General features: G+C 37.9%; 1 protein-coding gene across 1 annotated transcript in view; it reads right to left on the minus strand.

Annotated features, from left to right (window-relative positions):
* Positions 1 to 270: 270 nt before the first annotated feature.
* Positions 271 to 27,539, minus strand: part of RIOK2 (RIO kinase 2) — a 31,219-nt gene continuing 3,950 nt past the window's right edge. Inside the window, exons 3-10 of the mRNA XM_032798687.2 lie at positions 23,908 to 24,024; positions 22,320 to 22,495; positions 15,503 to 15,591; positions 13,398 to 13,589; positions 12,710 to 12,802; positions 10,788 to 11,321; positions 9,353 to 9,449; positions 271 to 556 (exon numbers count right to left, since the gene is read on the minus strand). Of these exons, the coding sequence (XP_032654578.1) occupies positions 395 to 556; positions 9,353 to 9,449; positions 10,788 to 11,321; positions 12,710 to 12,802; positions 13,398 to 13,589; positions 15,503 to 15,591; positions 22,320 to 22,495; positions 23,908 to 24,024 (1,460 nt within the window). The 3' untranslated portion in view covers positions 271 to 394. The remainder of the gene's footprint in view (positions 557 to 9,352; positions 9,450 to 10,787; positions 11,322 to 12,709; positions 12,803 to 13,397; positions 13,590 to 15,502; positions 15,592 to 22,319; positions 22,496 to 23,907; positions 24,025 to 27,539) is intronic.

A 27,539-nucleotide genomic window follows, 5' to 3' on the forward strand; every position in this document is an offset into this window, starting at 1 on the left:
ACAAATTCTTCAAAGACCTCTGCTTATAAATCAAGTGGATAGCATATCAGGGACATGTTGAATAATTCTGGTTGTCAATTTCTTGTCATTGCAAACATGTTAAGAAATACTTCATGGACAATTTTCAGACTAAACATCCACACTAAAATGTGCCTATAAGAGATACTGTAGATCATTATTCCAGTTTAGTTATCTTAATTGAGTCCCTAATTTAAAAATTAGGTATAATCATAGGTTTACAGTTTCAAATTACAAAACAAAAGGACAAGGTTACAACAGCAAGAATGAAATTTATTGACTATAGATAGAAACATTTCAATTTCCAAAAAAAGCAAGTATGTAATCTATGCATCATGGATAAAAATACTAATACTCCGTTGGGAGTTATAATGCATTAGCCCCAGAAACTGGCAGCATCCAAACTTGACTTAATATTGAACATATTTTCTCGACGCTGTTTGGTATAAACATTTGCCTCTCCTTTCTGTAACCGTCGTCTCAGAGCAGCTTTCTGCTGTTTAGTCAGTTGACGTTTTATCTTCTGTTTCACCAGTTCCTAAAAACAAACACAATCACATGCATCAGTATTGTTTGTTTGACATACAACATTTTAGGACATACTAGTTTATATTTACACAGTGCTTTCTCATCCAAAAGTGCTTTATGCACAGATATTAAAAAAGGTGAAGTTTGGTGCCTGGAGACTTGTGCCTTTTTAAATGAAAAAAGTTACTTTGTGGATATTGTAAGACCTTGGTACTTTGTTATTGGCTAATGGCTATATTTTCTGGCACTTTTTTTTTTTTAAGTACTGTCTGCAGAAGTGATTTGAAATTCTTCCTTCATTTGTTCCCCTGCAAAGAGGCAATATATCTAACATATTTTAGGGTATACGCTCTTACAAAAGAAGACATAGTCCCTGCCCTGTGTGTCTTGCGCAGCCTCAAAACACAGATGGTCACTTGAACAGCAACAGTAACTGCCATTTACATAAACAGGCAGTAGTTTTCTAGTGCTTTCATACATATCATCCACAATTTATTCATGCTAGGTCCTACTTGCCATCATTATGGCAATAGCTGCACATAAAAAAAAAAATCAAACCACAGCTCAGTAGTTTTTGGCTGCTGATTGCTCTGTAGTGGAGAACATACACAATTCAACTAACTCATTTCACTTAATTCCTCAGAATGAACTAACTAGAAAGAGACCTAGATTCTGATTAAGGGGACTAAAACAGTTAATTGATGTTGGGAGAATAGTTAAAGAAGTTGCAATATTTGAAAAATCATGCCTGAGCAAGTAATTGATGGATATTTTAGCAGTATATTGCAGCCTCTTCTCCTTTGACACATCATAATGCATCTTCCTCCTTACCCAATTTGACACAAACCACAGCTGTGGCTGCTTCTGTTGGGATCACTTGCAGGAGGCAAGCTTCATACATCTCAACAAAACAAAAACAACAATCTTTCATAAAAACAAAACAACCTCCCATATTAGCCTAAACTTCAGTGAAAGATAGGCATGAACTAAGAATAAACCACGTTCTTAGGCACAGGGCTAAAAGACTGACCAGTTGAAAACAAAACCCAAACCAAAGGGCAGGTCTATACTACCCCTTATGTTGATATAACTTATGTCACTCATTGGTGTGAAAAAGCCACCTAGGAGTGACACAAGTTATCCTAAGCGCTGTTCACACTAGTGCTATGTCAGTGTGGAATACTCTCCTGCCAACATACAGCCTCTTCACCAGATGTGCTGCAGCTGTGCCAATGTAACACCTCTTGTGTAGACTAACCTCAAAACAAAACCCCCACAGCAACTCAAGAAGTACAGAAGTCGAGGTCCCAAAAGCACCATCAACCTGATTGTGTTGCACATATGGTATGTTCTGTTCCTGTTAAATATGTAACAAACTATTTTTATTGTAAAATATACTCCATAAAATGCATAGAGTGTAAAATGTAGCTGAGTTAGTGTTGTTACTGTAACTTTAGTTTTTGCATTTCCTAATTTAGGGCTGTTATGACACTATAAGAGAGCAATTAAGGTAAAGAGTCAGACCGCACTGTGGCCTGAGAGCGAGAGAAAACAGCCTCTACGGATCACTTATTACCCAGCCTGTGCATGTGGGCGGGGAATGTCACAGCCTTGTCTTTCATCTCCTTAACATGCAAGCCAGCAGAAATGAGCTAGCACAGAGAGAAGTAAACTGCTACTGCTACAGGACTGGCACAAAATTACTTCCATTATGATTTTCACTGTTTAATCCAAAAATTGCATTTTCATTTAATTTAACCAAATTTTATAAACCAAAAACAGCCTGCAGTTGAAGCCTAAACTTTTTTCAACCTCAGCATAAAGAATGCAAGGGCTCTTCTACAATGAAGCTCTACATGAAGGGGGGGGGGGGGAAACAAAGCATGAAAAATAAAAATCAAAATAAAAAAAAACAAAAACAAAAAACTCATTTTCTACCCTCAGCACTGAAACACCAAATTAGTTGATCCACCTAGCCCAGCATCCTGTCTTTTGACAGTGGCCAGTGCCAGATACTTCAGAGGGAATGAACAGACAAGGGCAATTTATTGAGTGGATCCATCGCCCGTCATGTAGTCCCACCTTTTGGCAGTCAGAAGTTAAGACACCCAGGATTGCATCCCTGACCATCTAACAACCATTGATGGACCTATCCTCCATGAACTCAATTTGTTTTTTTACCACAGTTATACTTTTGGCCTTCACAATGTTCCAAGGCAACAAGTCCCACAGGCTGACTGTGTGTTGTGTGAAGATGTACTTCCTTTTATTTGTTTTTAAAGCTGCTTCAGTGGGTAACCTCTGGTTCTTTTGTTAGTTCAAGCGGTAAACAACATCTCTTTATTCACTTTCTCCACACCATTCATGATTTTACAGACCTCGATCACATCCCCTTAGTCTCTTTTCCACACTGAACAGCAAGTCTTTTTAATTTCTCTTCATATGGAAGCTGCTCCATACCCCAATTATTTTTGTTGGGGGGGGGGTCTCTGTACTTTTTCCAATTTTAATACACTTTTTTTTCAGAAGTGACTAGAACTGCAAGCAGGACTCAAGGTATGGGCAAACCATCGATTTATATAATGGCATTATGATAGTTTCCTGTCTTATCTATCTATTCCGAATAGTTCCTAACATTGTTCGCTTTTTTGACTGCTGATGCACATTGAGTGGGTGTTTTTCAGAAAACTAATCACAATGATGCCAAGATTTTTTTCTTGAGTGGTAACAGCTAATTTAGATGCAATAATTTTATACTGTCAGGATTGTTTTCCAATGCGCATTACATCTGCCACTTTGTTGCCCATCATCCAGTTTTGTGCAATCCTTTTTGTAACTCTTCTATAGCATGAGAGATTTGCCAGGGTAGCTTGTGTGCAGGAAATGAACTTCAGAGGACACCCCCTTCTCAACCCAACCCTTACATGCTAAGTGACCCTTATTCCCCTGGCTATTTAGGGCACTCTGCCTCAAGATATTTTAAAACTTGTTTTAAAAGTTTAGGAAGCTGCAGTTCACGTTCAAAAAATTCTAAATATAAATAGGAACAAAATTGTTTAGTTATTGTTTCCTCACACTTGACTCTTTTTTTGTGGGTGCAAACAATTCCATTTAACATTTTGTAGCTTGGAGAAATCTGAAAGTAACTTCTACCCCTTGTCGTTCAAAATAGTACAGAGTCTTTTCTGGCAACATGTAGACAAACCACCTGGAGAACTTTTGCAGCATTAACACAAAAAAAGCAAAAGCACATCAAATTTTAAAAAGTGGATTACACATGAAAACTATCTACTGTCATACAAACATTTTCCACTGAATAGAGAGTCTCCTCTTGCAGGTCAATGTTGAAATGAGTAATTATGCCTGATGTGAGCTACCCAGGTCCATGGAAACTTTTCTCCTGCTGGTTTATAAGTACCAACATCCAACAAGAAGCAGCAGAGTCCTGTGGCACCTTGAAGACTAACAGATGTATCGGAGAATAAGCTTTTGTGGGTGAATGCCCACTTTGTCAGATGTACCCATGAAAGCTTATGCACCAATATATCTGTTAGTCTTTAAGGTGCCACAGGACTCTTTGCTGCTTTTTACAGATCCAGACTAACACGGCTAGCCCTCTGATACTTAACATCCAACAAATGAATTGTAACATCACATCTACTTCTCCTGCCTCTGTTCAATACCAGCTTCTTATAGAATTGGTTCTTGAACTAAGCATAATAAAACAGAACCGAAGCTGCCGTTTGTAAATGGAAATACCTGATCAGATACATTTCTGCTACCATATCCAATACTACTGAGATGCTACATCTTTGAATATTAACCTTCTACAGTCTCCTCTGACAAAAACCAGAAAAGATGACAACGGTCCACTAATTCCTATTATGCAGCAATTGCAAGAAGTTAGTCACGTGGGATATGCAAACCTGATCCTAACAATTCATGCTTAAGTGATCCAGGCAGATGGGAAACAGGGGACCCTAACACCCTCACTGACCCTACCACCAGGGAAAAATTCTTCTCAGACTGTAGTGCATACACCAGCCTACGTGCCCTGAGCAAGTAAATCTCAGTCTTTTCTTCATAAGCATGCTATGGGTGGATGACTAGGTGAGTGCATTGGACTGAATAGATCAAAGCTTTATTTTAAAATTTTGCAAAATCCAGTTTTCCTCCGGTGGCTCATTTTGAATAAATCCTTAGTCAAGTTTGTGAGAGTATGGTAAGATGCCCATATAGTCTCCACATCACCACATCACATCCAATAGCTTGGATTTTCTATAGCTGATCAATTTAGTATCTTTTCTGGACATTCTTCAACATGAGTACATATTATGTGCTGTACTGTTTATATATAATTCCTGATGCTATATACAAATTACATATAAATAAATATAACCTATTTTAACATAGCTACAAAACCCACACAGAGCACTCTTCTTATTCCACAGATACAACTCATCTGGGCCTGCTGATTTAGAGTTCCTGCTTTTGCAAGCACAATGCACGATGCTAACGTACTTCCATGAAGACATGTCGCTTATTTGGAAAGCCACAAGCATATTAAGGTCGCTGCTGCCACCAAGTGGTTTTTCAATCTCAAGCCTAATTTCTTCTGTCTGGATTCAGTAGTGCTTCCCTCTTTTTGGAATCCTACCTGCAAAATTGCATTCATTTCTAAGAATTTAAAGACTGTGCCTGTAGTGCTGTCAGTCCATCCCTTCTGCCAGGGGTTTCCTGGACTATCACAGGAGTCATAGCTGCCTGTTAGCACATGGTTCTAATCCTGAAGTTCCTTCTAGCACTGACAATAGGATTTCAATAAAAGGTGACAATTCTTACTCCAGGCTACTATTATGCATATAAATGAAAATTCATTCTTAATCCTTTTAAGTTCTGGAAAATACTTTTTGGCTAGAATTACTCTAATAAATACACCCAACACACAAAATTAATCCATCATATACATAAATGGATAAAATATACTAAAAAAACAGGCAAATGCTCTGGAAATAATACAACCACTTGAAAACATCAGTTAATAGGAGGAAAAAAATCACTATTATAATGTTCTTCAAACAAGTGAAGTCCTTCATACGCAAACTACAATCTATCAAGAATGAAAAAGCCTACCAAAATAATTGATAGTCATATATTGGTTGTTAAACAAAACATTCCTAGGATATGTGCCCTTATTATGTGATATAAAATACTCTGCAACAATCATCTGGACATTTTGATTCATGACATATGCCATGTTTGGATAAAGGTACATTTCTAAAAGTGTGCAGAGATAATCTGCAGAGTTTGTTTCCTATTCCTATTTGCAAATGACACCATCTCACCTGGTTTACAAAGGAAAGCATCTACAGCTATAACAGATTTTAAACCATAGTAAGGTTATTTTACTAGTGAAGTGTTCAGCAGAAATTACCAAATTATTTCTTCATTTGGTGCAGCAGAATGTATGTTAACTTGTACAGAGTATTAGCCATCCTTTCCTTCAGGGAGCTTTCTAAAATGAGCTTGCATTTATTTCAAGTATGACAGAAGGAGCCAGAATAGCTATTTTTAGTGTGTGTCTGAGGTATTAAATACAGCTATAAAAATTCTCTCATTCTTCAGAGTGTCAAATTTACACTACTGAAGTGGTTTAATGCTAAAGTTTTAGGGAAAGGTGCTGAAGAAATTTCTAGGAAGAGAGGAGGTGGGTAGGTCAAATTGCCTCAACTTATTTTAAATGTACTTCTCACTTTACTTCCCAAACCATTTTTTGTTTTTTTTTTTAAGTTTGACAAGCAATAGAAGGAAACAAACTGACTGTATGTTAGATAGTGGACTACCAACATATAGATTTGTGGTTGCTTACATGTAAAATAGTTCATATTATTCCTGGGGGAATTCTGCACATCTGCAGACATGCACAATTCTTCTGTGCCACATAATTTTGTATTTTCCTGCATAAAATGCATTTTGCCCCAGCAGTGCTGCAATTCTGCCTTTTGCCCACTGGAGGCCGCTCTGACACCAGAACACCAGCTGCATGAACACAGATGGCCATTCTAGTGCCACAATGGCCTCTGGTTGGGGGGCAAAAGGCAGAACTGCAGCACTTCTGGGGCAAAATGTATTTTCTGAGGTGGGGGGGAATCTATGCCCAATGCTGCAGAATTGACCCAAGGAGCAGAAGTTCATCATAGCACCCTGTCCGCGGAGCCAGGTTCGGACAGAGTGGAGCACACAGGGCTGTTGGGGGGCGAGGGGGCGGGGGAGGGAGAAAGGAGGGTAGTCCACAGACTGGGGTTCAGAATGGCCAGTGGTGGAGATGGACTGAGGTATGGACTCAGGAGCTAGTGGGGTGACAATGTTGAGCCTGGGGATGGGGGATGCAGAGACCCATGGGGATGAAGAGTATGGGGACAGGGGCAGATGTGCTTGACCTAATGGGAGAGACTTGGGATCAGCCAAGGGCTGCATGGGAGATGCTCCCCAACCCTCCAACAACCCCCCTTCCCTCCTCCCTAAAAAACAAACAAACCTCTTTTCCACCCACCTCCAGGTTCACTCCTTTCCTCCTCCTCAGCTCCTTTATTACCTTGACTCCCCCAAGCCTTTGCACTACTTCTGATAGGGGCAGGAAACCCAGTTTTGTATTGTAATTTAAATGAATTACTCAAAGTTCTACATTAATATGCCTATAAGGAATCTATTAGTCAAAAAACCACTATCCATAATTTTTTTTTTTTTTTTGAGATCTGTATTGTTACATACTCACTGACAGATATTTTGCAATAAAGTACCAAAATAAATGAAACTTGCATGATTATATTGTGTTATTTTGACAAATCAAATAAGCATACTTATGCAGAATTTTCAATTTTTGGCACAGAATTCCCCCAGGAGTATCATATGCTGGAGTTGAACTTAAGTTGTCGGACATCTAACTGGCAGCTGCAATCAAAGATGAGCACAGCCTGGTGGCAAACAAATCTTTGGGAACTATTGGAGATCTAATCATTACCATTTTGGGGGGGGAAGGGGAAGAAAAGAACGTTAACATGATTACTAAAATGGTATTAGCTGTGTCAAAGTAGATAGGTAGGTTGTTAATTCTTACCTTAAAGGTGAACAAAGGGGGAACCAACACCGACAGAGGACCAATCAGAGACTGGATTTTTTTAAAAGTCTGGGGGGAATGGGAAACTCGAGGTCTTTGTTTCCCGGCGTGAGTAAACAAACTTTTTTCTACTCCCTCTTCTTCAAATATTCTTCTATCAGTGTGAGTCAAAGGAAACCAAGTAAAGGTAATCGGCTGTGGATGGCTTTGATGTATTTTACATGGGTGTTGGATTTGCTGGACTGGGTTTAATGTGGCTATCCTTTTAATCAGACTGTTTATTCATATTTTCTTATAGCAGAGCCTGTATTGATCTTCTAAGCCAGTATTATTGTTCTTATTTTCTTTTCTTTTTATATAAGTTTTCTTTTTTTTAAAACTTGTGGAAGTTTCTTTTCTAGTCTGAGGCAAAGGGAGAGCGGGGGGGGAAAATTTTTTTCTGTTTGCGGATTCCTGTTAATCTGTGACAGGCTTAGGAGGGCGGAGGAAAAGAGTTACGGGGAAAAGACGAGAAAGAGAATCTTTACAGCTCTGTTCCTGGCTGCTTACGCTTGTCTCTGTGAGAACGAGACAAGTTTCTGGTATTGGTATGTAAAGAGATTGCATTAATCCCTCACGGCTCAAGAGCGGAACGACGTGAGAGAAGAGACGGGGGGAGAGATTCATTTCTCTTTGCCGGTAGCTCATACTTCTGAGTCTTGGGTTCTTCCCAGGGAGGAAAGTTGGGAGCCAGAGAGGGGCCCCCCCAAGGAATTTGGGGACCAGGCTGATAGTAGCTCAATACTATCTGGTGGCAGCGAAATAAGATCCAAGCTGGGTATAAGCTTGGGGAGGTTCACAGTAAGCACCCAGATTTTGTACGCTAAAGTCCAGATTTGGGACAGACGTTTACCACAAGCTGGCCCTGTTTTCTCCTCCTTTCCCTGGACATCCCAGGAAAGAGCCATTATTCATTCCAGGTACATGTCACACTTCAAATTCAAAAGTTTAATAGGGGGATTAGAAAGTACACAGGGTGCAGGCAATGCCATTCCATACATAAGCTATAAAAAAGCCTGCTGGCACTCAGAATGGGTGAACACACCCAGAGAGTGATCTCCACTGGCAGAGACTGCAAATTTAGGAGTATGCTGCCAAGACAACATAAAAAAAATCATATACAAATAAGGCCTATAAGTTTGTTGTCTGGCACAAGTGAACATACACAATCTAAAATTCCTCTCTGCTGAAAAATGTATGATGCTAGAAGAAAGAAGCCTACAAGAGCATCATGCTTTCTCCTTAGATCACAAGGTTGCTAGAGGCAAAAAGAAAAAAAGCACAACTACCCTTGAATTCTGAAGAGCACAATTCCTCTTTAAATAGCAGATATTTCCTTGATTGATGTAACTTTAACCATATGAAAAAATTCACACACTTTGGAGCTAAGGTTTCAGGCTTTCTAAAGACAAAATTGCTTTAGTTTACCTTCATTTTAAATTAAGGTTTTTTTTTTAAACAAAAAAACCCGTAGATTCTGGAACACAATTCCATGATCATGGAATCACAGAAGACACCAGACTCTGATAACACTAATTTGGACTGACCCACAAGTTACAGTTGGAAGACAGTTTTAATAACAAAACATTGACATCTTACAATTTTAAAAATCTACAGAGGTAAACTAGAAAGCATGTATACACTAGTTACCTGAGGAATTGTTGAACAGCTTCCAAAACTGCCAGTGGAGGTGGTACTTAAGGTTCTCATTCTGTGTTCATTGATGTGAATGATACTTTCATCGTCTCTACAATATATAAATTGGATTATTTCATCTGGCAAAAAGACAAGACAAATATCCTTTGGCTACAATCCACCATATTATAATAATTTTTATTGATACAGTCTAAAAATTTCCAACACAATTTAATATTTGCATAACAAGGAAAATTTACATTTTGCAATATTAACTTGACTTCAGCATGATGGGTGTTTTATAACCTCTAAAGATTTTCAGATCTTCATTGCAACATGATACAATGACCAACATTAAATGCCAGAAGTGTTCTAAAAAACTAAGTGAGAGTGATATTTTATATTTATGCTCAGTCAATTATCTCCATTTCAAATGTGCTAAGTTTACATATAAAAAATGAACAAGCCAAATAAAAACCAAAACCAAGCAGGCTTGCCTCTTGTGTCACTGTATTGGCTCTGCAATGCCAACAGTACTAAAACTTGTCTGTCAGCAAAGTAAACCAATATGACATGTAGCAGAATGTTTTCACTACAACACTACTTTCATTCCCGACATGCCAAAGAAAAAACCCTAACAAACCATGATAGTAACATTTCCTAACTTAAAAAGTGACACATGCGATATCTATGTTTCTAATTCCCTCGCTAGTAAAGCACATTACATAAGTTAAATATTAAGTTTTCCTGATGTCTATGCCATGCTGTCCAGACAACAAATCATTTAATTCAAAACTGACTGGGTGGGCTGTGGATGGGAAGAGGAAACAGGGCTACTGATTGGTGTACTCATTCTATCACATGCACCCGTCCGCCCATCTCTAGGGGCTAGGATAGAGATAATTATGATCTCTAAACAGGATAGGCAAGGAACTGATAGCCAGAACAACAAATAGCTAAGTTATTATGATTGGATCTCAGGGGTTTGTGCTCCACAGCTGACTAGAATAATCGCACTTCAAGAAACTGTGTTTAAATTACAAACTGCACCATACAAATAATTGTGGAGTAGTATTTTAACACAAAACCCTTTTTCATTGGTATAAACAATTTAAATATTTATTCAATAGAAAAGTGGACACTAGCTATAGAAGATAAGTGGAACTAAACTCAGACACCAAGTCTAGTTATTACATTTTGTATTCTGGGGCAAGACAACTGACCTGTCACACTAGAAAACATATAAACGTAATACTAATCAATAGGTTACCTAAAATCTGATCAAAAGGAAAGTAGCGTATGTTCACTCTAAGATTAGAAATATATTTTCAATTTAAGCAGGGGTGGCTGAACAGCAGTGCATGCTGAACTACTTGAAAGAGGTTCATTTACTGAAAAGGAGAAAAAAAAAAAAAGGAAGCCTTCCAAAACAGTCAACATGAATCTATACCTGAAAGGCCTGAATTCTCTGTTTAATGTTGACAAGTCAACCAGATCAGACCATTCATCTTCATACTCCTTGACAGCAGGGTCTTCTCCTTGACCTATTTGATCTTCAATTTTGGTGGTATTTTCAGTTCTCTTTTCATCCCCAGAAAAATCGATAGCAGAACTCTCTGCACTATTAGTAGCTTTCCCTGCAATTATTTGCCCTTCAACTTTTTCTAGAGCATGGCTGAACTCAGTCATATCTAAACTTTCTGCTTTTTTACTACTGTCAGCTATATTAACTTCTTTACTGCTATTCACCAAAACTTCAGAGGATTTGCTTTCAGCAGCATCTTCCAATTCATCTGTGAAATTTATTTTGTTTTCTTCTGTGGTATACAAATTTACTTTCCCATTGAGATGATCTACAAGTGGTGTAAAAACTGTTTTATAATCTTCCTCATCAGGACCTGCTGGGTAAAGCAGTTCATCATCCTCCTGCATTTCTTTTGTGTAGCCACTGGCGGCAATCTCTACGTCAAGAGAGCACTCTCTTCTGGAGAAGATAAGATTGAAGCATAAATAAATAGTTTCCCCTCAACATATTAAGTCAATTTAGTAATTTTTTTTTTTTAAGAAATGACTACCAATGTGCACTATCATTAAACTGCCAGTGTTAAAGGACTATCAAAGGTATATAATTCTGCTACCCTTACACATGCTGAGTAGAGCCTTACATAAATAAGACAGTCTCATTGAACTTAATATGAGTACAAGTGACAGAATATGGCCAATAAAAATACAATGTCATTTGTGTAAGAAATTACCACATGCTCAGATGATGACTTCAAAATTTACAGCTATATGACTGAACAATGTCTGTACACTTCTGCTGAAGTGTAATTATAATTTAACGTTGACTTAAGTGTATTACACTATATTACATAATCTAGAAGCATTAATTCTGCGCTTATCAAAAAGTTATATATTTTGCATGTTCTGGTTAAAATGTGGTTCCCTTCTGAAAAGTGACTGAAAAAGAACCTGGTAGGGTTTATTATTTCCAGTATCGCCTAGATCAAATGTACTCACAACGGTTATGTTTTAACTTTCAAAAAAAGACATGAAATTTGAAAAAGCAAATTTCATTTGAAAACTTTGGAACTTAGAAAACAACTCTGCCTTGCCCATCATCAGCAGTACAGAGACCAACAGCTCACTCTTTCATAGCAGCGTTGTTCTAAGTGGAATAAAAATGTACATTGAAGTAAACTGATATGACAGAGTATAGGCAATGAACTGATCTGTTGAACAACAGGTGTCCTTTATACAGTTTTTCAAAACAGAACTATATTTCAGTGATTTTTATTATGGGGCCTGAAAAATGTGTTCTTTAGAAAAGCAGTGACCATGACTTACTAACTTTCTTGAAAAACCTCCACTCCAAATGAATCCACATAAAAGAATGCCCCACAAGTGCAATAATTGGGTTGAGAGGTAAGAAAAATACTGTTCTGTACTATTGTGGCATCTCTTAGCAATGTGTCCCGGAGGACCATTTGGATCAGGTCTTTGAAGAGCCCTTTTCCAAGCTACAAGAACACAGGCATTACTGGTTTCCTGATGGTAGTAAAATGTAAAATGGGGGTGAAGTTTCAGGATGTCACCTACAATGATTTTGGTTGGACTGAGCACTGACATTTCTGATATTAAGAATCAAGAAAATCCTATATTAAAATGAAAAGGAAAAAGAAAAGAGCTGCAAGGCTGTCCACCCAGTTCTCCAGCAAAAGACTTCATGGAGGCCATTAAACAAACAGCATACAACTGAAAACCAGTTGTGAACATTTTGGCCAGTGTTCTCATAATATAAAACTTGTACAGAGAGCACTCTATCATCTTTACTGATCAATATCAGACCCCTAATCAAGTTACATTTCTCACCTAATATCCTGGAAGGTTGGGAAAAGTTCACTTTCATAGCTGAAACGCTTCTTAAAAAAGTCTCTAATACATTTAACATCTCTGTCAAAATACCTGGAAAAATAAAGGACTGTTTTACACAGAATTAAAGTTGAGAGCGACAAGCATTTTGGTACACTTCTAAACATCTCAAGTTCTACTTCATATCTGTTACTGTCACAGCTTCAATAGCTTCTGTGTATTAATCCTTCCACATAACTACATCTTAAATTTTTTCTGATTTTTTAGAAAATGAGGTATTCTTCCAGCTTTGTCAAACTTCATTTTCTATTAGCCAGATTCGTTCTGGAAAGGAAATCCCTGTTGTCTTTTTTTCCACTTTACTTAACAGTGATTAAGCTACCACATAGCTGAAAAACAGAAAACTCAAAAGACACAAAAATGAACCACACAGTATTAATTGAAGTTTGACCTGGCTTCCTGAGAACATCTGCAAGAACCAATCATATGTTCACTCTATATTTTGACATTTATGTCTGTGGATAAATAAAACTGAGTATATTTTTGTGGCACTATTCATTGTACGAGATGACATTGCTAGAAGACCGTTAAGAGTGGATACATAAGAATGAATAATCAGTGCTAATAAATCACAAAAATCTGAAATGGCCAAACTGATTTTGAAAATGCTGTAAGACTGAATATATACCATTCAGCATTTGGATGAGAGGTTGACACCATCTGCGGGAAATCAATCATGGTAACCTGGTCCTTGCTGTCCAATAAGAGATTGAATTCATTGAAATCTCCATGAATCAAACCATGGTTGGCAAGTTTTACAATTAGTTCCATTAACTCACTATACACAGATGCAGGATCTTCTATTTGATGCACTTGGCACCTAAAAACATTAAAAAAAATTTCTAAACTATTAAGGGTGTAAGAAAATAAAAAGTTAAAGAAAAAAACACAACCCCATTGCAAATTAAACCCCACCCGTCTTCACATTTGGCATTCTTTGGCTGACTTCTTATGAGACCTAAGAATAATTGAGTATGGCAAATAAACTATTTTTTTTTTTTTTTTATCCCTTATAGTATTTTTTCCAGAGCAGAATTGCAAAATAATGATGGAGAAGAGTGGTAAAGCTTGTAATGTTGATGTCATGCATTACCTGTTGTGGAATTAAAGATAAACTTTCCATCTGTAGCACCTATCACTGCACTAAATTCACTGCATAAAGGGAGGGGGGTGAGGAGTGCTGAAAATCTGAACAGAATTTTCTTTTCATTACTATTTTAAATTTTGGTTTTGATTCCTTTTTGATTAAACGGCTCACTTCAGATGCCTACCTTATGTTAGAACAGGGGTTGGCAACCTTTCAGAAATGGTGTGCAGAGTCTTCATTTATTCACTCTGATTTAAGGTTTTGCGTGCCAGTAATACACTTTAACCTTTTTAGAAGGTCTCTTTCTATAAGTCTATAATATATAACTAAACTATTGCTGTATGTAAAGTAAATAAGGTTTTTAAAATGTTTAAGCAGCTTCATTTAAAATTAAATTAAAATGCAGAGACCCCCAGACTGGTGGCCAGGACCCTGCCAGTCTGAGTGTCACTGAAAATCAGCTCACGTGCTGCCTTTAGCACATGTGCCATAGATTGCCTACCTCTGTGTTAGAATGTGACCTGGTTTGTTCTAAAACTATAGTTGATTTACTTTAGATACTAGGACATGTATAAAGGTCGCATCCACTACCAAATTGGCCTTATGTGTTTAGCTGTGCAAACACATCAAATCAACTTTTCAAATGTAAACTTTAAAAATATTTTAATGTTTTAAAAATCATTTTGTCAGATAATGCAAAATGACGTAACGATTAAATACAACATGACTGCTCCTGACTGAAGATTACCCACCTCCAGCACTACTGCTGTAACACAAAAATCTGTATGTAAAAAAGAAAAGATGATTTCTTTCTGAATTTGAAAGCGGTGAGTAGGAACTTAAGAGTCAATTACAAGAACTAGGGAGCATGAACTGAAGCCAAGGAAAGACTATACAGTAACATAAATGACACTTTTCACAGTATGTAGTTGTCACAGAGAGTAAGCTGCCCTGTTGCAGTCTTTGGTGAACTGCATAAACAAACTGTTTGAAGGAAAAAAAAAATCTCATCAGGTGTAATTGCTAAAACAAGAAGAAATGACCCTAAAGAGACTTCATAGTTGTTAGCCATTCTATAGTGTCCAATATCAAATTGATACGCAGTTTCAGTGGGACTTACTAAAATAATTAAAGCTGCAATCATTAAAAAAGCTGGATGATGAGAAATACTTCTGCTTTGTATAAAATTTTGCACTTCTGAATCTCTTCATCTGGGTAGTGGCATTACTTGCGATACTTGCCAGTACTGTTCAACCACTGTTTGAGGTTTTTAAACATGTTACCAATCTGATTTAATTCCTTTTTACTGGATAAAGGAACAGTTCACTTTGTATGGGGAAGGAAGAAAGGAGCGGAGCATAACTTGAATTCCCCTCCCAACTAATCTGGATTCGAAGGGTGCTCTGTTACTATAGTCAGGCTGGGCTACAGAGTTTCAATCGACTCCATGGAGTGGGCTACTGTTAGCTCTTATCTGACTTAAAAAGAACAGTCATTGTCTAATGCATAAGTGTTCAGCTATCATTTTACCTACACTACTGAATCAGAGTGCCTCTGAGCAAGTACCTCAATTAAGATTTCCAAAATCATAGTTACTGTATTCAATTTAGTCTTAAATGGGAGTTTGTGTTTCATTTAATACTTACAGAGGGTAACCACTAATAAGTTCCATAACTACTGCATGTCTATTGTAGTCAAATGGTTTTGGAACAGGAAATTTTCGATCATGCAAAGCCTGGAAAGAGATAATGTGTTGGAAGGTTAGTGCTACTGGATACCAAGGCAAATAAGCAAATTCTCATACATTATTAAATTGTAAACTCTTAGTGACAGAGCATATGTATTCCTATTGATGTACAGCACCTAGCATGTTTTGGGCAGCTATATAATACAACTTAGAACAAAAAGATTAATACGTCCCATAAACTAGACAAATATTTTGACACATCAAATAATTGAGTAAAATGATTTATAGATCATAAGGCCACAAGGTACCACTGTGATCATCTAGTTTGACCTCCTGTATAAACACAGGCTATAGGACTTCCCTGAATTAATTTCTGTTTGAACCAGGGCATCTCTTTCGGAAAATATACATTCTTGATTTTAAAAGTTCCAGTGAGGGAGAATCCACCAAAACCATTCGTGAATTATTGCAGTGGATAATTATTCTCATCAAAAATTTGTGCATTATTTCCAGTCTGAATTTGTCTAGCTTCAACTTCCAGCCATTGGATCATGTTATACCTTTCTCCGCTAGATTAAAGAGCCCACAATCAAATATTTGTTCCCTATCTAGATACTAACAGACTCATCAAGTCACCCCTTAACTGTCTCTTTGTTAGACTCAAAGAGCTCAATATGTTTAGTTTATCACTATCAGATACTTTCCAATCCTTTAATTGTTCTTATGGCTCTTCTCTGAATCCTCCTCCAATTGCTCAATGTTCTTCTTGAATAGAATACTATATTTAAATATTTTAAATACATTTTCAACTATACTGGCTGCAGTTACAACACAGAATACAAAGTGTACAGTGCACACTTTGCAAATATGTTATTCAAAATAAATATACTGTAAAAAAAAATAGTATTTTTCAATTCACCTAATACAAGTATTGTAGTGCAATCTCTATCATGAAAGTTGAACTTACAATGTAGAATTATGTACAAAAGAACCTGCATTCAAAAATAAAACAATGTACAACTTTAGAGCCTACAAGTCCAATCAGTCCTACTTCTTGTTCAGCCAATCGCTCAGCCAAACAGGTTTGTTTACATTTGCAGAAAATAAGACTCCTGCTTCTTGTTTACAATATCACCTGAAAATGAGAATTGTTTTTTCATGGCACTGTTGGAGCTGGCGTCGCAAGATATTTACATGCCAGATGCGCTAAAGATTCATATGTTCTTTTATGCTTAACCACCATTCCAGAGGACATGCATCCATGCTGAGGACGGGTTCTGCTCAATAATGATCCAAAGCAATGTAGACCAACGCATGTTCATCATTTAAGTCAGATGCCACCAGCAGAAGGTTGATTTTCTTTTCTGGTGGTTTGGGTTCTGCAGTTTCTGCATCAGAGTGTTGCTCCTTTAAGACTTCTGAAAGCATGCTCCACACCTTGCCCCTCTCAGATTTTGGAAGGCACTTTAGATTCTTAACCCTGGCGTCAAGTGCTATCTTTAGAAAATTCACAATGGTATCTTCTGTACATTTTGTCAGATCTGCAGTGAAAGTGTTCTTAAAATGAACAACATGTGTTGGGTCATCATCAGAGACTACCATAACATGAAATATATGGCAGAATGCAGGTAAAACAGAGCAGGAGACGTACAATTCTCCCCCAAAGAGTTCAGTCACAAATTTAATTAACAACAACAACAACAAAAAGAAGCCACAAGCATCATCAGCATGGAAGCATGTCCTCTGGAATGATGGCCGAAGCATGAAGATGCGTATGAATCTTTAGCACATCAGGCACGTAAATATCTTGCAACGCCAGCTACAACAGTGCCATGTGAATACCTGTTCTCACTTTCAGGTGATGTAATTAAGAAGTGGGCAGCATTATTCCCTGTAAATGTAAACAAACTTGTTTCTCTTAATGATTGGCTGAACAAGAAGTAGGACTGATTGGACTTGTAGGCTCTAAAGTTTTACATTGTTTTGTTTTTGAGTGCAATTATAAATGTAGTTTTTTGGTTACATAAGTTGCACTTTCACGATAAAGAGACTGCACTACAGTACTTGCATGAAGTGAGTTGAAAAATACTATTTCTTTTGTTTATTTTTACAGTGCAAATATTTGTAATAAAAATATTATAAAGTAAGCACTGTACATTTTGTATTCTGTGTTGTAACTGAATTAGATATTTGAAAATATAGAAAAACATCCAAAAATATTTACTACATTTCAATTGGTATTCTACTGTTTAACAGTGCAATTAATCATGATTAATCTTTTAAACCATAATTAATTTTTTTGAGTTAATCATGTGAGTTAACTGCGATTGACACCCTATTCTCGAATTGTTAACAACAGAACTGGATACAGTATTCCAGCAGTGAGCGCACCACTCCAAATATAGTGGTAATATAGTCTCCCTCCTTCTACTCAATATTCCCAGGATTAAATTAGCCCTTTTGGCCACAGTATTGCACCCAGAGCTCAAGTTCAGCTGATTATTCACTATGATCCTTGAGCCTTGTACAGATGTACTATTTCCCAGAAGACTCTAATCTTGTAACTTTATGTATCTATGAGTGACTATTTAGTCATATTAAAGCACATATTGTTTGCCTGGACCAAGTGATCCAGATCACTCTGTATCTGTGACCTTTTCTTTCCATTATTTATCACTCCTGCAATCTTTGTGCCATCTGAAAACTTCAGTGATGATTTTGTTTTATCCCAGACCATTGACAAAAATGTCAAAAAGCATAAGGCCAAAAGTTACATGATAGCAGAATTTTCATTATAAAGACCAGAGACTGGGATACTGCTGTATGAGGACTGAAATGGCAAAGTTCAGGTTCCAAATCTGAAATTCTGTACATGTACTATCGCCTTGTTTATAGTCCCACTGTCCTGGGTCTGGAGAAAACTAGAGATGTAACTAGGAGAACAGAATGGAATCAGATCTGGTCTGGCCCGGACAAACAGCAGCAGATAACTGGAGGATGCTGTGTCAAGAACTAAACACATCCCACATTTTAAGTTTTTGCCAATTCCATTCTGACTGGCTAATCTAATTCTTTCTGCATTTCCATAAATACAAAAGTTCACTGTCCTGAATAATGAAGCTTCATCATAACCACATTATAGACAAATGGGGGAAGATCATAACTGTGACACTACTGTTAGCCTTTTTAGATGCAAACTCAATTGATGCACACAATTCCATCACAAGTTCATTTTATATCCCTATATATGCTGTTGCCTAAAATGGATTGCACAACCAATGAGATTTCACTACTACATAGTTCACAGTAATATCAAAATAAATAATTTAAGATGGATTTATTTTTAAATCTTCGTATTTCTTCCTGTTCTGGGCACAAACTGAAACCCCTGCAGACTTTCTCCCCGTACATCCTAAATGTGTATGTGTATTGGGGGCGGCGGCGGCAGGTGGGGAAATACACAGGAGGAAAGGGAAACCAGCAAGAGATCTGGGTTTGGGGTTTTTGGTTAAATTAGGAAAATTAACATTTCAGAGAAAAACAAACAAACAGCAATATCATTAGGGGACCTAATGCCAAATTCTGTCTATATTTCTGTGAACATTTACTGCTGGGGGAATTGTGCACCAATGTACATGTGCAGAATTCATATGTCCCACAGAATTTTGTCCCCCCCCCTGCCCCCACAGAAAATATATTCTGCCCAAGAAGTGCTGCAGTTCTGCCTTTTGCCCACCAGAGGCCACTGTAGCATCCAATAGCATGAATGTAGCAAGCTGTTCTAGTGGGCAAAAGCACTTTTTTCCTTTATAAATGGAATCAAGTACAGTACTCGATAAATAAATAAGACTTTAAATAATAATTTCTTTAAAGTAATTCTTGTTGCTACTTAAAAGTTAGAGTTTTGACTTCCTGAAATTAAGTGCATCAAAGCCTTCCAAACCAGTTTATAACTACAAATGTATCTAATTTAGAGGAAACTAATTAATTATTTTCCAGGTGCTTACAGCATCCACAAAGCATTTATCTAAAAGTTTGCAATGTAATGTTGCTGAACAGCTGCACATAAAAAAAAATCCTGGTAGTTAATCAGTTTTCTAATACTCTCTCTTAAGTTTTGGAATTTATCTATATTCTTTAAAGCATTTGACAAAAATATGGAATTCAGAATAAACAGAAATATGTCGGGGGAATGAAGTCCTGGTTACTGAACAGTGCACACCACTTCATCAATTGAAAATGAAAGAGTGCACTTACGGGAACGGCAATAACTGAAAATCTAGGCAAAAACTAAAAACAGGGTAAGAGTAGTTTCAGGTAGTATCCCTCCCAAGTGTCTGCCAATAATTGGGGATGTACAGTAATATATATAAATATATATATTTTAAACAGACCCACACAAAGAATAAACTGACTATACAGAAGAAAAAGTAAAACTGGTTACATACAAAATGTTCTCAAGTCCTCAAAAGTAAAAAGCCTGATTTTGCCCCCCCTCAAATAATCTTGTAAGGCCCCATGTGTCTAGAACCCAGGCCTACAGAACTCCCAGGCAGTTGACATCTCCAGGCTGCCACACAGCAGCAGTTGGAACCAACTTGCACTCCACTTCCCATGACCCACTATGGACACAAACCATGGGAAGTTCCATCTCAAGGGTTAGAAAGACCCCATGGCTCCTGATTGACTCCCTATCTTATATAAACCCAAGGGCATTCCAGAAAGTGTCCAGGCAACAGCACAGATGTTCTGTAGCTGCCATGACCATTCCAGCTCCTTGCTCCTGAATTCCTGGCTTGACCTCGGCTTGATTGGGACTTCAGACTCTGATCTTTGGTATCGACCCTGGCCTGGATAGGACTACAAACTCCATGGCTACTCCTAGCTTCAGGTTTGCCCCTGCTCTGACCTTTGACCCTGAATACCCTTATTAGAATCTTGACAATCTGAGGTGGTGTTTGCAAAAATAGCAGTTAAAAAATTTCTGTAAGAAATGTGATTCAGCTCAGCTGAGTGACCAACAACAAACTCAGAACACTGTTTCTTTTATCACAAACTCATTCATAAATCCAACCAAAAATGCAGAGATCTGTTGTTTAGAACAAACTAACTTAAATGATTGTATCTTTAAGCACTGTATGCCAGTGTATTTTCAGAACATATTAAAATATACTGTTATTGTTGCATTCTTGCCTTCAGATGCAGTTAAGTTTTATAACACAGAATTCTGTCATCCCACTAATCAAATTCCCCCTATTGAGAGCCATACTGCTTACTAGTCACACTGGAGAAACAATACATAAAAAAGAAATAACTATTATTCCTTCGTTGGTTTTAAGGCCTACTCTCAAGTGACTAAGTGCTTTTTTTCAATTAGACAAGAAAAAAGGTCACAATAATCAAATAAATCTGTCAGAGTACAGCACAAAGATTCTACTGTATATTCAATTTAATTCCAACAGTCATTCAATTCTAGAAAACTGCACTCAACTACACACTGCAGCAACTTAGGCAGAGGACATAACATTAATGGGATATTGCTACATTCAAATAGGAAATGAAAATAAAGGAAAGGGACTATATAAACAGACACCAAATGACTGCAGACTTGTGCTGGGACTCAGTGGGGCGGGAGAGAGAGAGAGAGAGAGAGAGAGAGAGAGAGAGAACTGGAATTCCCTAGCTGCTGGAGATAAAGATGAAGGAAAGTCTTCCCACTGTTAGAACAACATGGCTACGTAGGATGGTATTTCTTTGCATTTCTAAAACATGCTCAAAGATTAATATAAATGGAAATAGCTGGCTTACCACCACATTAAGGTGGTATGTCAAGGATTCTCAAATGGGGGTCACGAGGTTATTACATGGGAGGGTCATGAGCTGTCAGCCTCCATCCCAACCTCACTTTGCTTCTAGCATTTATAATGATGTTAAATATATAAAAAATGTTCTTAATTTATGTGGGATGGGGGGAAAGGAGGTCGCATGCCAAGGACTGCTATATGAAAGAGGTCACCAGTACAAAAGTTTGAGAACCACTGTATTATGTGATAAATAAAACATGTAAAGTTGCCCTATGGTTACAGAGAATTTTATGTATACAAGAAATCATGAGATCCATATTAAATTCTTATGTGGAACATCATGTTTCAGAAGCCAGACTATTTTGCTATAGCTTCACTGCCACTGTCAAATCTTGTATATTAAAGTAGTACACATTAGGGATTCCATGTACGATATACACCCTGCAACTTTAAATCTGGGGTTAGAAGCATGTATACAAATCCTGTTTATATTGCAAATGTGAATTACATAAGAGGGGATCTGAAAAGCACCTTGCATCATCACCATTTCCACTGTATTACAGCACTGATGACTAATGCTGCGATCTTTCACAGAGGTCACGGATTCTGTGACTCTCCAGGACCTACATGACTTCTGCAGCCACGGGTGTGACTGACTCCAGGGCCTCCTGAACAGCTGAGGCGGCTCCAGGGCCAGCTACACTGGCTGCTGTTAGGGCCGCCCCCTGGAGTAGCGGGGGTGCGCCACCCCACCCCCTGCCTCCCAGAGCAACAGCTGTGGGAGACCCCTCCAGCACCTACATTTTCCCAGATGTATTTATATAGCACAAGTCAGACAGGTAAGAGGCTGTGACTTTTTGTTTATTGCCTGTGACCTCTCCATGACTTTTACTAAAAATACCCATGACTAAATGGTAGCCTTACCGATGACACATTTTGGACATCAACAGTTACATTTATGATTTAAAATACCTTCATGTAGGCAAATTCTTTCATGGCAGCCAGGCGGGACAAATAAAGCCATGACGTTTTGTGTCTGTGCTTATGGTAGTCACGTTTGTTTTTTAGATTACGAAAGGAGGTTCTCCCAAGCCTATGCAGCTTTAATGCAAGCTGTTGCTCCTCTTCATTTGCAACAATATAAATATCTGTAAAACGTAAGAAATAATTACATTTCTCTGAGAGAATGTGCCAAACAGACAAAACATTTGTGAAGTGACTAATTTTCCATGCCACTTTTTGCTTGATTACTACTTATACAATTGCAAAAAGCAAACATATTGCAGAAGAATCAGCAAAATTACCAATGACAGCACACCACCTGTATATTTGAAAAATGAATGTTCTATTAGTCCTAAAGTTCCTCAAAAAGCTCACTAATTCATTAGTTTTTATTTTGGTATGACCTATGACAACTGTCACTGGGATAATGAGTAGTTGACACTACTGTCTGTTTCTGCTTCTTACTCCCAAGCTTTGTAAACAGTCCTTCTTGACATAACAAGACACTGGCACAATACAACAGCTCCAGATGAAGGAATAAATTACAGTGGCTAAGGAACTTCCTTAGGTCGGTCTTCAACAAGGAAGTTAGGTATTTGTGTACATGCCCAAAAGTGCTCCTAATGTAGCACAAATGTTTCCAGTACTGTTGGGAACATACCTCAATAACGGGAATAAGTTTCAATAAAGCTTCCAGTTGCTCTGATTCGCTGTGCACCAGTGCAGCAGGAAAACCGGACACTGCACCTACAGAGATGTACTTGGTCCTTACAAGTCAGTCCTGCAATGCTCTTCCTTATCCTTCAGTGACAGTTATACGCTAAGTCATCTAACAACACACCTCACAATCTCACTGCATTCCATCAAGGCTAAGTGCAACCAAGGTAGCATTCTGCTAATTTACTGTGCCATAGTATCCCATCTCAGCTGAGAACTGCTGAAGCTGCCCGATTTTACTCAAAATAGGGTGCTAAGTTGGAATACACCGAATTGTTTGCAAATGTTTGCATGCTTAGATCTAGTGTCTGTCCTTAGCATAGAAAGAATTCTGAAAAACATATATCCTAGTCATGTGCAATTTTTCTTTATTAATACATAACAAAACAATAGAAAGAACACTATATAGAAGGAGCTTTGTATCAAAATGAAGGGTGAAATCATAGCTCCACTGAAGTCAAAGGCAAAATTCCCATTGACTTCAATGTATTCAGAATTTCACCTGTTTCTCAAAGTTCTTCACAAGATCTTTAAACAGTTCAAATAAATAAAAATTTATCAAAGGTAATACAAATGCCATCTAACTATCATTTCAAATGACTATTCAAATATTAGGAAGAGTGGCCAAAGTGAAAGGAAAATTCTAGTCATTCATGTACAGAAAAATTCAAATTTTGATGATGGCATTGTATGGCATTTCAAACAGAATGACAATGTAGTTCAAGTTTCTGATAAATTAGTGAACTATTTAGCCAGATGAAACTTTACTGGATTACTTGTGACAAGTCCAATATTCAATATAACAGCTATATTTGTTTAAAAAAATATTTTTAAAAATTACCTGATTCTTTGCCAACACCCATCTGGTTTCCAACAGAGTTGATAACTTGTCGAGATGATAGAGTTTTCAAGGCAAGGTAATCATATCCTCCGTTAGTTAATCGGTAGCCCTGGACAGCTGAAAAATATGAGAGAGAAAATTACGTGAAATGTTATGCACATACCATCATTAGAATCTCTCTTTTTTAAGCCATGGTACGATAGTGTGTGAAAAGTCTCAACTTTAACTGCTCCATTCTAGTCAAGTAAAATTTCTTAAAATGTTGACTCTGAGATGCCAGCTAAATGAAACCAGTGGAGAACAATGCACTCACATGAAGATACTGGAGTGGCTGAAGGGAAGGATGCAAAAATGGTGAGAAAGAAAAAAAGGGAACGAAGGGTGATAACTAAAGAGAGGGTGACAGTAAAGAATACAGGGTGAAGGATTCCAGGACTTTCTTACACATAATGAAGTGATGGCAAATTTTATATTTTTGTAGTATGCATAGGGGATGTCAAGAAAAAAATTCTTTGTTAATTGCTCACATATCCGCAAGAGAATTATGGATTTACAATTTATAAGACAATGAGATAACGGCTACAAAAGACAGGATTTCCTTTGAACCTGGATAAACATTTGCTGATTGTATTGTTAAAAATACTCAGTGTTTAATGTTTTATGTGCAGCAAACATTAGCTAATATAAAAAAATTATCTCCTTCACATTTTTGATAGCTTTGCACTGTAAAAACACAAGTACAGAAAGTATAACAGCAAGACATGAACATATACAGAGAGTTTGTTATTGTCACTGAAAAACCAAAGATCAGTTGCTCCAGAGAACAGAACTTATAGAAAGATCAATCAGTACTTAAGTAATTCACATAACTTGGTGAAATTGTTGGCAGAATCGAATCTTGTTATAGAGATGCAGTCAAACTACTTCACCAGAACTGTGTTAAGGTTTTTAAAAAGACTATGAATGCTAATTTTTCCAAAAGGAACATACTCTAATATTTCCACATCAATTCCTTTTTGACAAATTAATTTTAAATTTCTTTCAAAAAAAAAAAAATCTAAAGATTCAGAATTCTATTTATCAAAACAAAAAGCTCTCTCAGATACATCAAGCATTACAAATAATCATCACACATCAATATATTTCATTCTTATTATGGTAAGTCCTAATCCTACAAGACTTACACACATGCTTAAATTTATGCATTCTGAATTACCCTACTTAAATTGAGGGGTCTACTGATAGTGTGTAACGATAAGGATGTGCAGGATTGGGACATTACTGTTCTGTATATATTTAGCGCTCTGAATGTTCTGAATAATATTAGTATTATGCAGGCATCTTAGCAGCCCCATCATAAAATTGTGCCGAGATTTGCACTTAAATTAGACTGAAATCTGACATTATACATCCTGTAGACTGAATTAACGTCTGGTCTACATCTAAAAGTTTTACCTATATAACAATTTCTGTTAGAGACCTGATTTTTTTTTTAACCAGAATAGTTATACTGGTAAAAACTCTAGTGTGGATGCATTTATACTGGTATAAAGAAAACATGCCAGTATAGTTATTCTCTTTCCAGTATGGAAAAGCTATACCAATATAAAGCATCTTTATACCAATATAAAGCACCTTTGTGCTTCTATCACTTCTATTGGTATAGTTAAAAAGTCTACAACTTTTCAGTGTAGACAGGACTTCACTCTCCTCCTATGGCAAAACCTCTCTTAGCCATGATTGGCAGTCCCCAGACTAGAGGTTCTCAAACTTCACTGTCACCGCACTGACAACAAAAATTACTATATGACCCAAGGAGCGGGGGGACCAAAGCCTGAGCCCGCTCAATTGCTGCCACCCTGGGGTTCTGCATTTGAATGTAATTGTGAAGAAATAAATGTGTGCACATTGGATGACTATACTGGAATGGACAGGGAGTTTATTGTGGAGTTGCTCAGTCTAAGCATGTTTGGGCATTATGTTTAGGTGACAAGGCATTTGAACAGATGCAAATGTTGTCTTCACTGATAATTTCTCTGATTTTTAACAGTTGCACTGACAGGAAATGCACTTGAGGAACTTTAAGTCAAAAGTAACTATGATTTTCATGTATCAGAGGAGTAGCCGTGTTAGTCTGGATCTGTAAAAGCAGCAGAGAATCCTGTGGCACCTTATAGACTAACAGACGTTTTGGAGCGTGAGCTTTCGTGGTTTGAGATCCACACTCGTCAGACGCAGGTAGTGGAAATTTCCAGGGGCACGGTATTAGCTAGCAAGCAAGGCTAGAGATAACGAGGTTAGTTCAGTCAGGGAGGTGGAGGCCCTGTTCTAGCAGTAGAGGTGTGAAAACAAGGGAGGAGAAACTGGTTCTGTAATTGGCAGCCATTCACAGTCTTTGTTGAGTCCAGAGTTGATAGTGTCAAATTTGCAAAGTGAACTGAAGCTCAGCAGTTTCTCTTTGAAGTCTGGTCCTGAAGTTTTTTGTCTGCAGGATAGCCACCTTAAGGTCTGCCTATAGTGTGGGCCAGGGAGGTTGAAGTGCTCTCCTATGGGTTTTTGATTATTGCCATTCCTGATATTCTGATTTGGTGGCCATTTAATCCTTTTCCGTAGTGACTGTCCAGTTTGGCCGATTACATAGCAAGGGGCATTGCTGCTATTGATGGCGATATTACATTGGTGGACGTGCAGGTGAATGAACCAGTATGTATGGCTGATCTGGTTAGGTCCTATGATGGTGTCGCTGGTGTAGATATGTGGGCAGAGTTGCATCGAGGTTTGTTGCATGGATTGGTTCCTGAGCTAGATTACTATGGTACGGTTGGCAGTTGCTGGGAGAATACGTTTCAGGTTGGCAGGTTGCTGTGGCAAGGATTGGCTGCCACAAGATCTGAAATGTGGGATCATTGTCCAGGATGGGTTGTAGATCCCTGATGATGCGTTGGAGGGGTTTTAGCTGGGGCTGTAAGTGATGCAGTGGAGTCCTGTTGGTTTCTTTCTTGGGTTGTCTTGCAGTAGAGGCTTACTGGTACACGTCTGGCTCTGTTGATCTGTTTTCCTAATTTCCTCGCTCGGGTATTGTAGTTTTGAGAATGCTTGGTGGAGATTTTGTAGTGTTGGCTCTGTCTGAGGGGTTTAGAGCAGTTGCCGGTTGTACCTCAGTGCTTGGCTGTAGACAATGGATCGTGTGTGATGTGTCCGGGATGGAAGCTGGAGGCAATTGAAGGTAGGCTAGCGGTCGGTAGTTTTGATATAGAGTGGTGTTATGTGACCATCACTTATTTGCACCGTGGTGTCTAGAAAGTGGGATCTCCTGTGTAGATTGGTCCAGGCTTGAGGTTGATGGTGGGTGGAAGTTGTTGAATCGTGGTGGAATTTTCTAGAGTCTCCTTCCCATGGGTCCAGATGATGAAGATGTCATCAATGTAGCGTAGGTAGAGAAGGGGCGTGAGTAGACGAGAGCTGAGGAAGCGTGTTCCAGGTCAGCCATAAAAATATTGGCGTATTGTGGGGCCATGCGCGGGTGCCCATAGCAGTTGCCACTGATCTGGAGGTATATATTGTCATCAAACTTGAAATAGTTGGTGTGTGAGTAGTAAGGCACAGAGCTCAGCAGCAGTTGTGCTGTGGCA

Source organism: Chelonoidis abingdonii, chromosome 6, assembly GCF_003597395.2.
Source record: "Chelonoidis abingdonii isolate Lonesome George chromosome 6, CheloAbing_2.0, whole genome shotgun sequence".
NCBI lineage: Eukaryota > Metazoa > Chordata > Testudines > Testudinidae > Chelonoidis > Chelonoidis abingdonii.